Here is a 15,411-nt window from a genome sequence, read left to right on the forward strand (position 1 = left end):
GACTGTCAGAAAAATGATAGATGAGCTTCCGCATAACTAAAGGCCAAATGACATTGGGACAAAAACCCCTGACGTTCACACAGGCTGAACAGGTGTAACAGAGCATGCAAGTGAGTGCTATTCTACCTCTGCCATAATATACACAGTGGCAGCAGAGGTCAACACACACCTGCAACTTTTTGACACACAAGATACTGTTAGTTTCTGTTCTTATCCCTGAGCAGCTGCTGGGAGTCACAGGACTCTGTTTACATTCCAGAGACCTTCCAGTCTCACGGGAAAGGGAGACGGGATGTGACGTTAGTGGTTTCCTGTTTCCTTTGTTCCTTTGTTCGGTTGCTCTTCTCTCACAGGGAGGGGATGTCTATTTCTTTGCTCTCTGCGTAGCTAGAAAATAAAGCATAGCAATGTAGCTCATACTATCTCATCCTTCCACGTGCTGTTTTGATGCTCTGCTGGGACGACGTGCCTGAGGCCTTATCAAAGGATCAGGTCGTCAATTAATCGTCGGGAGGCAATTCCAAAGATGAGCCTTATCAGCTGGGTTGAACGGAGATTCCGACAGATACATTAAAATATATTTTCAGCTCTTAATAACATAAGAAAACCTACAATATTAAGGGAACTACGCCTTCATATTTTGAGGAGTAACTCCCAATGTAATGAAATCTGGAACTAGCATAGCACAAGTCCACTCCTGAAACAGAGCTTCTTCCTCTCCTCCCCTTTCTGGCCCCTGGTGTCCTCAAAAATCTGTTCCAGAGGAATTGGGGACCCTCTGGAGCAGACTTTGAAGACATACGGGGAGGCAGAACAGGAAGAGGGAAAGAAGAATCAAAAGTCATATTGCATAGGCATATTTTCATTGCATAAGTAGGCAGGTACTGGGTGCAAGTGGATCATTGTGCAGATGTTTTCACAACAAACACAACAGTTCAAAAAGTATTTATTACACTAAAGATTCGGACATCCTGTGGGAAGGTAGAAATGCATCAGCTGGGTATAGCAATGCAGATTTCATTTGACATAATCTGACTAATTTGCTCAGTAGAGATTGTTTATTCACAGTAAGCCTTACGATCGGCTTATCACAAGGCAAATGAAAAGTTCATACAGAAAACATAGTCAAATAGTCTCAAGTATTTTTTTAAATGCCCTACATGAGTAACATTCAAAATTTGTGCATCTAATTCTAAAAGGTTATCACAGAATACTAAAAATTCACAAAACAGTAGTTTCTTTTGATTATTCTTTACTCGAATATGAGCAAATGCCACTTCCACAAGATTAAAATAGTTTCTGTTTTTATAGTAATAAATCTGATGATAATTTACTTGTGCTTTGGCAGCAAATTTATAAATAAATACAGCTGAATTTATTTACACAACTAAAAATAACCAAATTTTTGAACACCCACCGTACAAAATAATAAGTAACTATTTCTGTGACTAGAAAACTAAGGCCTAGTTCTCACAAACAGCAGATGAGGTGGTAAACCTTTGTCTGAAATGTACCACTTTAGACTGCAGCTGGGGTTTCATGACTGAATAAAGTCATACAAAAATAAAACTACCCGTCTTCTAGACATGACAGTTTGTGTAAAGGAACATTTTTTCACCCAGTTGAGTGGATGAAGTGATTATATTTAATATATATGGAAAAACCATAGGAAAGTAATAGTTCTACAGCATTTCAGAAAACAGCTATTTCCTTACATTTCAACTGTATTATGAAATCTTTTGGAAAACTGTTTAGAATACCTGGAAGAAGACTTAGAAGAAGATTAAACAACTTCCCTGAAATTATTCTGAAATACCCACACTGAGAAATAGAAAATTGTTATCTTAATTTCCGGTGCATGCTGTGGAAACCCATGTTAGCATATCTCCAGTGGAATTACAGGAAACAGAATGAAAACCTATGCATTTAATTATTCTAGTCTCAAACTGCAGTTATAGGCTGCAACCCTGAGCATGACTGAACATATGATTATTTAGGTTTTGGGTACTCATTTTGATCATCTGCAGGTAGGAGATCTTACTACGGAGATTTGTACTGAAGTCCAGTAGGCTTATTATTGTCAAACTACTTGATTTTTAAATAGAAACTTGATGAATACAAGTAAGGATCCTCCTTCAGGAACTTTATTACCACAATAAAAGCAACAAAAAAATCAGGAACTTTGCAAACAAATTCTTTTATAAAGTGCTTATGAAATCTACAAACATGATCAAAATTAATTTAAAAAACCGAAATCAATACACATTTTACCGAAAACAAGGGGGGGGGACCACCTTGTGCATTAAATAAAAAAAAATGGAAGTGCCTTTTTCGTAAGTAGTTTGGTCCAGTGCAGTTCTTAAGAAAAACAAAACTTGTTTTCCACAAAAAGAAAGGAAGGATTTTTAATCCTGTAGAGGGGAGCAGGGAGTGTTTATACCCTAAAAGCACCAAATCCATATATTCTTCAGCAACAAATGTTCTTCATATAATCCCACATAATCCATACATTTATAATTAGTTAATTGCAAAAACAAAACAAAAAATCACCTATTTCTTATATATTCACATCAGTTGCAGCACAAAAAATTTGGGGGGGGGGAGAGATAATTAGTGCAACAAATTCTGTTTCCCTATTCTTCAGTGCAAACACTTTGTCTTATTCCCACCTTCCAGATTCAGAAGTTTGAAGGATGGCCATATGGATTCACACCTTGCTGTGGCTGGTTACCTAGGAAACGGGGGTGGGGGTGGGGAGAACGTGCCCAAATGTTAAAATCCTGTGCCAAGTTACTGAAGTCAATGAGATTTAATGTCAGGTTAATGTGCAGAGAAGCCCCACTGATTTCAGAAAGAACGTATTGGCAAGTACAGATAAATTGGTGGCAAATGCTACACAAACCAAATACATTACAACTCTGTGTTTTCGGTTATTTAATGGGGTATAGAGGTCACTGAAAAACTCTCAGCACTCTTAAACTACAATTCCCAGAAATCTTTGGGGGGGGGGAGCCATGACTGTTTAAAGTGGTATCAAGGCATTTGAAACCTATGGTGTGAAAGTGCCTTAGCTTCAACAGCCACCTAGAATCACACCTAGTGGTGAGGTTGATCCTACAAATGAACATTTCAGTGGACTGTATCTCCCATGAATGTGTGTCGATTGGTGCTCGGGATGTCTTATCGCTAACAAAAAATCTTCATCAAGTGTAAGGTCTGACCATCAAAGCCCTGTTACAAAAAAATGGCACCTGAGGATGCTGTGTCAGAGAGTTGCTGTGACAGAATTATGATAAATATAAAGCAGGGCAGCTGAAACATGTAGCCCACGACACTGGCCATCACCCACGTTCTGTGATTTGTCATGTGCTTGACAACCTCACCTTGATTTGATTTGATTTTTTGCAGTGCCAAACAGGTAGCAAAACCAAGGACTGCTACATATGGCTGGTAGTTGTGTGATTTAGAACCAAAGTTGTTAGAAGTTGTGTGATTTAGAACCAAAAAATCAGCACATTTCGTGGCTTGCAAGTGTCTGGTTTCACTGCCCTGGCTTCCCTCCTTATAAAGTACAGGCAACTCCCAGTTTAGGAACATCCAAATGATGCACAATTGCACCTACACCCATGGCACCAAATTTGGAAGTAAGCCCATGTCATCATGAAAAGGGGGACAGGAGGAGCCAGGTAGAGGTGGAATGGGGCAGAGTGGGCTTTTGTGTGCTCTGCTAACACATGTAGAGGTCTGGAACGGAAGCCCCTCTGCAAAATTAGGATTGCCTGTACCAATTCCTCTCCTTTGGGAACTGTAGCTCTGGAGAAGGGCAAATTACTCAGTTGCTTCTCTCACAAACACTTGCCGGTTAAACCGGTTTTAAAAGTTTGACCAACTATTTTGAGTATTCTGGGTGTGAGATATACAACTTAGATGTACATCCATGGCAGATCATATCCAGTACCCAGACCTACCCCTACTGATCAACAGCATCCATGCACGTGGCAATTTTCAGGTTATAGGCCTTATCACAAACTAAACTACTTTAAACCAGAACTGACTACATCGATATTTATTACTTGCGGAAAGTTAACTGGCAGAAAATGTACTTCCCAGCTGCAGAAACACAAAATACTTTATCCAGTGCTGCATACTTACTTGACAGCTGTTTTTGGAGTTGTCTGACAAGGGCAGCCGTCTGTTGTTGCTGTTGTGTCTGCTGCAAGCCTTGTCTTGGAAACTGCAATATTCAACACCAGAAAAAAAATCAGCAACACACTAGCAGGTATACCTACAATGCACTCTTGCCAGCCTGAGAAGAAAGATGCCACTTATGAGAGTAATGAGAAATAACCCTTTCATTCTAGTCTAGCTTGCACATTAAATTTGTGACTGAAACCAAACTTCTCTTCTCCTCTACTTGGAAGAATTCATATGAAACAATCGGCTTGGCCTGGTAGACCAGGCTTCCAATCTCAGTTCAGTTCAGGTTGATCAGTGCATTAGTGCAAGGATACTGGGCCACACCTGTTTTGGTGAAGATATTGCTGTGTAGAACACCTTGGGTGTAAGAATCATGTGAGTGAAGAAGCAGCCCTCTTTTACTCACAGGAAAATGCAATATAAAAACATACCCTCCAATATTTCTCTGATGAAAATAGGGATGTCCCATTCCATAATGATGATTTTACTATTTATACCCCACACATCTTACTGGGTTGCCCCAGCCACTCTGGGCAGCTTCCAGTATATATAAAAACATAATAAAACATTAAACATTAATAAAACTTCCATATACAGGATTGCCTTCAGACGGCTTAGGGGTCGGATAACGCCATATCCTCCAACATTTCTCCCATGAAAATAGGAACACCCTAAGGAAAAGTGGGACATTCAGGGATCAAATCAGAAACTGGGATGGCTTAACTAAATTGGGAGTGTCCCTAGAAAATAGGGACACTTGGAGGGTCTGTAAAAAGAGGGCTCAAAACTCAGCCCCACCTTTACAACTATGTATCAGATTCAGGCATCAGCAAATCCAATGCTGTTCAAGTCTGTCATTGCTGGCTCCAGCCATGAACCTGAGAGGGAAGTGATACAGTCTCTTGCCATCTTTGTCACACAACTGCAAAACTTCTCACATTCTCAGCTAGAAGCAGAAAGTGGTGGTCTTAAGTAAGAAGCCAGGCGGGTAGGGGCTGGCTGAGGGCAAACTGAGGTTGATGGGGTAGTGCCGCATTTGTCCTAAGGACAAGCCTACACTGGATTTAGAGACATGTAGTTGCAAAGATGGGACGCGGGTGGCGCTGTGGGTGAAACCACAGAGCCTAGGACTTGCCAATCAGAAGGTCGGCGGTTTGACTCCCTGCGACGGGGTGAGCTCCCGTTGCTTGGTCCCTCTGGTTCGCCAGAAGTGGCTTAGTCATGCTGGCCACATGACCCAGAAGCTGTACGCCAGCTCCCTCGGCCAATAAAGCGAGATGAGCACCACAACCCCAGAGTCGGGCACGAATGGACCTAATGGTCAGGGGTCCCTTTACCTTTTACCTTTACCTAGTTGCAAAGAATTCTCTTGGACACTGCAAACAAGTCCAAGAACCTAGAAGAGGAGCCAGGGATGGGGAGAAATAGGACTGACAACTCAGGATGACTGGAGGAAAGAGAAAGATTATGCCAAGATGTTGCGATGCCATTGTGAATCAGAAAACCTTGAAAACCCATGTTTTCTCCAGAGTACTGGACTTGGGAGAGCTGACTCCAGCCCAGTTTGTTCAGCATTGTGCAGAGAATATGCTAAGTTAACAGTAACACACAGTGGGCTCCTTAAAAAGCACCACAGAGCTGTAAGGTAAAAAAACAAAACCCTGCAGTTAGACTGGCTTTAACCAGCTGGGTTGAACTGCCCTTCTCATCAACAGATGGTCATGATTCCTGACAAGGGATCATCTCTTAAACCATTTAAGGAATGCTTATCGGCCTCCACATACTCCAAGGGTGAACAATAAATGTACATACAACAAAATTCTTCTCCCCTCCTAGTAAGAATTCACAGATCCACAGATTTCTATGGACAAACTTTCAGGTCCTTCAGACATTATATCCTATGTAAAGTATGATGGTGGTGGTGATAAAACTTCACACATGCAATACTGACAACAATATAACATTTGATGCTCTGTGCCTTAGATGTTTAGCCAACAATCTGAATGACCCTGGCATGAAACCGTACATGTATTTTGGAGTGCTGGAATAAGGGATCACTTGGTACTTTTTCCTATTTTGTTTTCTAAGAAAGAAAATTAGAAAGTTCAAGCTTTAGCATCTTTTTCCTATGTTCATTCAGAAGATAATGGATCCCTCTGGAATTGTTCTTTCAAGTTGTTGGAGGGTTCAGCAACTGGAGCTGTGTTCCCAGTATTTTGTTGGAAGTTTAGAAGCCTACATTCTCATCTAGCTAATAATATTTTCCATACATCCAAATAATAAATTATACATTCATATTCCTTCAGTTATACAGAGGAAATGTTCAGCTGCTGGAGACATGTGTACATATTATGAAGCCGATAATGAAAATAAAACCCATTCTATATCAGGTATCATGTATGCAAATGAACTTTAAAGGGGAAATGCAAGCTGAGTTTGAAAAGAAAACAGAGATATTTCAGTAAAAATAAAGCTAATATAAGACAGTGCAAAGGGTTCTCAGGTGGAAAGGTTGGCTAGTATACATACATCTCTCTTTCATTAGAGCATGTTTGATCCTTTTGCATGTCAAACTCTACCATGCAACCCAACTGTGCATGAAATGTGTGCATACATGAGAGTCAGCAGCCTTTATTATTGTTATGCAAACTGCTGAAGCTCTCAAGCATTCTTCACTCACAGTCTCACTGAGCCATGGATGTTGTAGTGTTGTTGAGCAAAGCAGGCTAACCCAATTCTGAAGGGCCAGAAAATCCCTTCCATAGAAATCTGTGCTCTTTGCGCTCAGAATATGAATTTCATGAAATTCTGGTTGAAGGAACCATTTCTATGAAATGTACTTGCTGTCCTTTACCTCCTTATTTAACACAACATAGATGTGGATAAGAACACAGTTCTGTTATGTCCAACTATCAGGGAAACACCCCCAATCCCAGTTACATTATTTCTGGGATATGTAATTCTCGCTGCATTATACCTTTCCTGAAACCCCAAAATAAAACCTGAAAGTGCATATTTTGGCTATACAATTGGTGAAGATTTATTAAGATAACAGTTTAACAATAAAAGTTTGACCGAGACATAAATTAGATTTGAAACTTGTTCGTTGCAAGTAACCTGCCAAATGCTTTAAAAAGAGTTTGGCTTCCCTGACAAATAAATGGAAACTCTGTCTAATGCCTGTTTACCATATGTTATCCCCGTAAGTCTAATATACAGATTTGCTTTATCATTCTTGAGAATTACAGTTTTCTCTGGACATCTTCAGAATTGCATTTTTCATTATTGGGTGCAGATCAGTAGGGAGGCCGGCATGACAACTTAATGGAAAAACAGTATTTTTACTATTTTACAGCGGGCCAAAAATAAATAAAAAGTGCAAAGAACATTTGTATCTTAAAACTACAACATGTGCCTAATGTGCTCTTTTGGTTTGATTTACTGCCTATGTTTAGGCAGTTGCCATAGATGTGTTAAGTTTTCAGGATGAATAAATTCACGTCCTGAAATTTAAAGTCAGATATTTCAAGGGCTTTGAACTGCCTCCACAAACTCTTTCCAGAGGCTTTTAAAGCAAATGAGTAGGGAGAGTGGGCTCAGTTTTAATGCTTGAACTAATGCTATATAAATCAGGGGTTGCCAGGGGGCCCTCTAGTTATTCTTGGACTACATTGCCCATCATGCCTGAACACTGGCTATTTTGGATGACACCAGCTGGAATCCAATCCTATATGTAGGATTAACAACAAAATATCCAACCCCACGTGCCACTTTTCTGCCCAGTTTTTGGGTGCGGTACTTCCTTGTCTCTGGCAACAAGTTAAGTGGCTACTCTACCTGAGGGAACACAGCTCCACTTGGTGGAACTCATATGAGACATTTCATGCCTGTGTCCCAGGTTTTATTGTGATGCTGTACTTGTTAGAATTCCTGCTCTATGACTGTAGTCATAGGATTGTTGTCTTTCACATGACGGTATAAGTTTTGACTCTACAGAGGGGTAAGTGATGGAGACAGGATGTTTGTGTTACTGTGTGGACTATTGTCCTTTGTTCTTTCTCTCTTTGCTGTCTGATGCTAGAGAGAGAGGGAGCCATGTTGCAGTGCTCCGTGTGTGTTTATATGTAAATAAAGTAGATTAGCCAAAATGCTGAGTTGCTGAGGTCTGTCACGCGCAAGTTGCGCAAACTCTGTGGATCCCTAAGTGTGCCAGTGTCGGTTGGCATCAGTCGCTGTGATGTTCGGGCTGAAGAAAGCTTAGGGCATGTGTCTCTGCCAGGGTCCTACTCGAGTGTAGGCCGAACTCCTGACAGTACTGACATTGTGTGGTATCTGCATGCCCCTTTTCCCACCACAGATATGCCAGAGTAAGCAAGGGGTCCTTTTCACAGTATAAGCTCCTACAAACAATAGGCACATTATTTTACACAAGTAAAACTGAAGATAAAGAATTAAGGATTACCAAACGGAACCCCAAACCTTTCAATGTAAGCCAGAACTGTTCCCATAGACAAGCAGGACAGGGAAACCCCTGCATTCCTTAAACTCCAATTTTATATTCAGCAGAAAGTTACCTTCTACACTAATCTATGTAAAAACTGCAGCTCAGCTTTGAATAAAAAATAAAAATGGAAGAGTCCAGAAGTGGGTTGGGTTGTTTAACAAACCTATGTGAGCTAGGTGGGATATTAGAACAGGGCAGCCAAGACCTACTCCCAGGAGAGAAGAGAAGGCAGCAAATGGTATCCTAAAGGGCTTCTGGTAGGTCAACGAATACCAAAAAAACCTTTAGATCAGATAGGTCACTCTGCAATTTTGCTTATTTGCCTTACCTCGGCTATCATTACATTTGACCGACTGCAATTGATAAGGGCATTTTGGCATCAGAAATACTTTAACCATGTAAAAATTAATAATAATCTAATGGTTAATAACTTGTTCCAAAATTATTCATTAAAATATGTACACTTCTGTTGGGAAAGCAGGACTTAGAGGAGCAGATGAAATGGTTACAGATGCCCAAACCTACCTACTTACATTGGATTAGTGCTTTATAGCTTTGTAAAACAGATTGATAGAACAATCAAAACAAAGCTATCAAATAGACAACAGAAAAACACCTACAAAGAAAGATGCCAATGAGAACATAATTTATCCTTTCAATACAGACAAATGATGCAGTCTCTGAAATAGCGCGGTGACCGTGGGAACGGAGGCAGAGAAAGGTGGGGCCTCTAGTCTTAAATTCAGCAAAGGGTCTTCTCTACTGTAGTCATACCTCGAGTTGTGTTTACTTCACGTTGCATTTTTCTGGTTACGAACGTGGCAAACCCGGAAGTTTTTACTTCCGTGTTCGCTGCTTTGCACATGTGCAGGAGCGATCTGCGTGCATTGTGCATGCACAGGAGTGCCCTATTGCGTCACGCACAGAAGCGACGCTCTACTTACAGACTTTTCGGGGTGCGAACGGCACCCCGGAACAGATCGTGTCCATAAGTAGAGGTACCACTGTATTTAATTTAGCTCTGTTTGCACAAGCTTGGTTCTTGTTTCCCAACCGGTGATGCAATTCTATGTGCTTGAAAGAATATATTATCCTCAGGAGGAAACTAAACCAATATAACAACTAATTGAAAAGTTCCAGTTGAGCCTCCTTTGCTTCTGCTGTAGGTTTAGGAGCACAAAGCTGCAAAACTTTGAAGGTTCGAGGACTCTTGCCTCGTAGAGTGATTTCATTCTAAGCAGTATTTATCACATAGGATTATACAAAGTTAGTTTAAATAATACTTTAAACTCGTCTAGTGATGGAAACGTGCAAGCAATTAGTGTTGGCAGGCATTTAGTGAGTCTGGACAAGGCAAAGAGCAAAATAATGCTGTGACAGCTGGCATTCACACTAGTAGGATGAGGATGATAGATGTTGTGTGTGCCTGAGCAGCATGAACCTTCCTTTGTGCTCTGGAAGCACATGTGATATCTCATAACTCAATGTGAAATTTAGAAGCTCTCCGCTACTGATGAAATGGCACAGAAAATCTGTCACCCTGAATATATATTCAGTAGATAGAAGATGTGAAAATTCAGAATTCAGAGGAGATTTGGGAGAGGACCTCTGACCACTGGGCCACTACAACCCCTCGGTTACTTGAGCATGTGCAATAATTGCTAGCATGCCCCACCACCTATAGGAATCCAGCAAGCTACCGTGCAAAGCCTCCAAAAAGCATGAGCAAACTTTAGGCAATTGAAAGGGGATGGCAGTTTCCCAATAAACCACTTATACTGTACTGGATATACTGCTTTTTGTAAAAAAATAAATAAATAAAAATAGCTAGGGCCCAGAATGCTCCCTATTCCTCAACCTCTAGGATTTTCACCTCCAGTTAGACCAGAGAAAGCTGCTGATACTGTTCTCCACTTCTTCCTTCCAGTTGCCTGTATTCCTGTTTTTTCTAATTACCTGTTGCTGGGTTTGAGAACTTGCTAATGAGCCATGTCAGTAATTTCCCAGACAATTGTTTTGAAGGTTTCCTTCTCTCCCCACCCTGAGTTTGTCCTGGGACTTATCACTTCTTCCTGGACAGATCTGTGAGTGTTCCAGAGTGTCTAATTTATTCTAGCCAGCTCCTCCTCTTATTTGTGAACGTTCAAGTTTGCATTATATGACAGTGCTTGGAATTTATTGTGCTCTTTTTTAATACACGGAATTCAGGGCTGTGGCAGCTATTTCGCTCTCCAGTCTAAACCGCTAGTCTTTATGAGTAGTAGTTGCAACATTTAACCGGAGATTCACTTTTCTGTTGTTCCTCAGCATTCACAACTGTTTACAGATGTGTACATACAGTAAAAATCATTGAAAATTCTTACAGATGATGTGTACATGAGATAGCTTGGGACTAGGAATTGCCTTGTGCCCTTTGTGGCAACCTGACCACTTCCATCTACAGAACTGCTGCTAAATGTGGGCAAGGGCTTGAGTTTTCAGTATGGCGGCACTGGAACTCCCTATTTATTAACTTTAGGCAGGAGCCCTCACTGCTTTAGATGCCTGTTTCAGCAAGCCAATCTGGACATGTAAACAAGTTATGCATATCTGTTGTCTTTCTTTTTTTAAAATGTAGAGCGATACTCATTTTAAATTGCTCTGTGTACATTGCTTAGAGATTCTTTGATTAAGTGCTTTATAGTTTCTTCTAAATAAAAATAAGTAAATTCTCCTGTTCACCAGCTTCATTTTCCTTCTTCAGCATGTTCTACTTCAATCCACAGAATCACTACAATACAGTTTCGTGTAAGTTATTTTTTGTCGCAATACTAACTAGATGTTTTCCATTAAACTTGGGACTGTACACAGTCACTATGCAACACAATGTTAATAATAACGTACTCATAAAACTGTTTTGATAGTCTTGAAGGACTGGAAGTTACCAAATACATCATATGCAATTAGACTGTTAGGTAATCTCTGTGTTATGCTAACGTTGGGAAATGTCATGTGATTATACTGAGGCAGTCCTTGCATATTTAAAAACTTGCAACGTATCTTTTACTGAAGTGCCCATACCGACTGGTACTAATTAAGATGAGAAACATGTTCAACAGATTGCAAATCTAATTTCTTTGTACTATCACAGGTAATCTGATTTTAAACAGCCTAGTTAAGCCAGGTAAAAGCTGTAGCAGAGTTCACAGCTATACTATCCACCAGAGGGAGTCTTTATGCAAGTATTACACAAAACAGGCTAGTATTAGAAAGCCTTTGCTTTGTACTGTAAGGCAGAGGTTTACAACATTTTTGAGTCCATGGCTCCCTTGACCAAGTACATTCTTTCTGCGGCACCCCTGTGCAGCTCAGGAGCCCAGTTATGTCACCCCTTGCCTGCAGAGCTGGCAGCCTCTCCCTCTTTTTCAAACACCCTCCCTTGTGGAGGGTTCCCTCAGCCTCCTCTTCTCTCCCCTCTCCTTGGGAGTCCTCCAGGCAGCTCCTGCTGCTGTCCCTGGTCTCTGAGCTGAACACTCCCCACACACACACACACACAAAGAGAGGTGCTGCGCAGCTTGTAGCCAGGGCTGCTGAAACAAACAGCTGTGCAAGCCTTTGGGAGGCAGAGACTTGAGAGGGCATCAGAGGAGGGAGGGAAGGAAAGAGGGACAGAGGCCAGTGTTGCCCACGGCACCCCTGACCATCAATCAATGCACGCCAGGGTGCCAAGGTACACTAGTTGAAAACCACAGCTGTAAGGAAATGTTGAAGAATCATGCACCCTAAAGCTAGGTGCATACTATTGAAAACAGTTGTCTTGCTACTTATACTAATGCTATATTAATAAATATAAATTCCACAATTTCCACTAGGTGAGTGTAGTAGTAGATAGTAGTAGTAGTAGATAGTGAGTGTAGTGGTAGATAGGTAGCCGTGTTGGTCTGCCATAGTCAAAATAAAAAAATTCCTTCCAGTAGCACCTTAAAGACCAACTAAGTTAGTTCTTGGTATGAGCTTTCGTGTGCATGCACACTTCTTCAGATAACTGAAGGTATCTGAAGAAGTGTGCATGCACACGAAAGCTCATACCAAGAACTAACTTAGTTGGTCTTTAAGGTGCTACTGGAAGGAATTTTTTTATTTCCACTAGGTGATTCACTCTGCCTTCCTGCAAACCAGAGATGGAAATTCAAGGTCATCATACCTAATCATTTTTGATACTTACTCAGTACAACTTCCCTTATCAACCCTGCACTTGCTCTCCAAGAACCCAGAAATAGATGGTAGGGATAAGGAAAGCTACTTCGCTACATCACCCTGTTTTCCCATGTTGTTCAACAGTACAGAGCTCCCAGAACAAAGCCTATTATTAACACGTCCACTTACCAAAGGTTGCTGAGGGTGCATTGCTTGGAGACTAAGCACCTGCTGCTGTCCCTGCTGCTGCTGCTGCTGCTGCTGCTGCAACTGCAAAAATATGGCCAATGTGAGTATAATACTACCTATGATGCTGTCATAGAAAGACAATAACAAAGTTGCCTTTAAGAACAAAGGGATGTTGCTTTCAATAGAAGAAGAAGGAGGAGGAGGAGGAGGAGGAGGAGGAGGAGGAGGAGGAGGAGGGGAGGAGTTTGGATTTGATATCCCGCTTTATCACTACCCTAAGGAGTCTCAAAGCGGCTAACAATCTCCTTTCCCTTCCTCCCCCACAACAAACACTCTGTGAAGTGAGTGGGGCTGAGAGACTTCAGAGAAGTGTGACTGGCCCAAGGTCACCCAGCAGAGTGGGGAATCGAACCCGGTTCACCAGATTACGAGTCCACTGCTCTTAACCACTACACCACACTAAGCTGTGTTCATGAACTGTGATAAGATATTTTAAGGTTCCCTTCACCAACTGCATGTTATACTTTGAATTTCTAAAACCTAGTGCAACTAGACAAACTTTCAAAACCATTTACTCCCAGCAGATAAATAATGCTTCCTTAACTACACCCCTTGTCCTGTTATTTTAATTCAACTATATACATGTTTTCACAACACTCACTTTTATAGAAAATTGCTGAAGCCCTTTGGAAAAGGTCAGCTACACATCTAGCAACAATTTAAACAAAATCCTTTTTTGGGAATAGGGGTGAGACTTGAGCTTACTTATTATTTTGACCCTTCTTTTCTATCTAAGAGGCTTATAAAATTAAGAGCAGCAAAATTTGAGAGAAGACAGGTCCTAAGAAAGCAATGCAGACACACAAATATGAACAGGTGCGTAGCTAAATACAGTCATACCATGGAAGTCGAACGGAATCCGTTCCGGAAGTCTGTTCAACTTCCAAAACATTTGGAAACCAAAGAGCAGCTTCTGATTGGCTGCAGGAAGCTCTTGCAGCCAATCAGAAGCCACGGAAGCCCCATCGAATGTTCAGCTTCCAAAAATAGTTCGCAAACCGGAATAGTCACTTCCAGGTTTGTGGCGTTCAGAAGCCAAAATGTTTGGGAACTAAGCTGTTCAAAAACCAAAGTACGACTGTAGTCTAGTGCATGGGCTTTGTATGCATAAAGTGTCGGATCCAGTCCTTGGCATTTCTACATAAATAATTTCAGGAAAAACAACTAAGGAAGGCTTCTGTCTGAGACTTCTGGAGAGCCACTAGCATTCAGACTACACAATTCGGGGCTGGATAGGACTAACGCCGTGGTTACATTCACACATCACAGTGAACCATGGCTTATGAATTACCAGGAATGAGCAGAGCACTCCCATTTTGCTCCTTCCTTACTCGTGAGCAGGACCAACAAACCTCGGCTTAGTGTTTTGTCTGAACTGGGCATCACAGTTTCCTTCACTTAAGCTACAGGAAGTCAGGAACAAAATGTGGCTTCAGGCGGCAGTTTGTCTTGAGTGAAACAAAGGCGTAACACCAAGGAAAGTGATTTGTGTGTTCACAATAAGCTGTTAACTAGGGCATACTATGATGTGTGGATACATCCAGTATCCTAGTGCTTAAAATTTCATGGAATAGTGCCCCCCGCATAAACACACAGTGACACAAAGGCGACAATTTTCAAACCTGAAGGAGTCTCTGTTGTCGAATTTGTTGTTGTCTCTGTCTCATCTGTTCCTGAGGCATCTGAACTGAGTTAAGGTTTGGGTGGGAAGCTGTGGCTGGCATGGCATCGAGTGGCCCTCCAACCAAGGGATTCTGCTGCAAAGGCTGATGACTCAATCTGAGCAAAAAGAATTGACCGCACATCATTTACAGTTGTGAAAATAAAATGAGAGCCTGCCAGTTTTAATTTTCTAGACTTGCACGTTAAATTGAAACTCCAGCAGGGTATCAGCAGCCAAATGAAATATGACTGAAGGTTGCTGAAAGTAATAAAGCTAGATAAAATGAAGAAAAATGCAAAATAAAGCTTCTAATCTAAGCCAAAATATGTAAGCATCTTATTAACATTTTGATTTTTATATTCTTATCTACCGCAATCTTTACTGATTTTTTAAATAGTTCTAATTATTGAAAAACTATACACTAGAAACAGTCACAATGTGAACTTTCAGAAATGGAATGAAATCCAAACAACGTTGTCTTTTATCTAAACTAAAAAGTCAGAAAAGCTGCAGCCTTTCTTCATAGGGGAGCATTTTGGTTGCCCTTTTCTGAACCTCTTCCAGCTCTGCAATATCCCTTTTTTAGGTAAGGATTAGGACTCAATTTAACCTGCTGACACTC

At 41.1% G+C, this 15,411-nt stretch overlaps 1 protein-coding gene across 2 annotated transcripts in view; it reads right to left on the reverse strand.

The window, feature by feature from the left end:
* Window positions 1–930: 930 nt before the first annotated feature.
* MED12L (mediator complex subunit 12L) overlaps window positions 931–15,411 on the reverse strand; it is a 187,874-nt gene continuing 173,393 nt past the window's right edge. Inside the window, exons 41-44 of one of the 2 annotated variants that reach the window (XM_081190734.1) lie at window positions 14,749–14,905; window positions 13,067–13,138; window positions 4,153–4,234; window positions 931–2,731 (exon numbers count right to left, since the gene is read on the reverse strand). In XM_081190734.1, coding sequence (XP_081046860.1) covers window positions 2,679–2,731; window positions 4,153–4,234; window positions 13,067–13,138; window positions 14,749–14,905 — 364 coding nt within the window. In that variant the 3' untranslated portion in view covers window positions 931–2,678. Of the gene's footprint in view, window positions 2,732–4,152; window positions 4,235–13,066; window positions 13,148–14,748; window positions 14,906–15,411 lie in introns of both variants that reach the window. The other variant, XM_081190735.1, reaches the window with a different exon arrangement.

The sequence above is a fragment of the Podarcis bocagei genome, assembly GCF_964188305.1.
Source record: "Podarcis bocagei genome assembly, chromosome: 4".
NCBI classification, from domain to species: domain Eukaryota; kingdom Metazoa; phylum Chordata; class Lepidosauria; order Squamata; family Lacertidae; genus Podarcis; species Podarcis bocagei.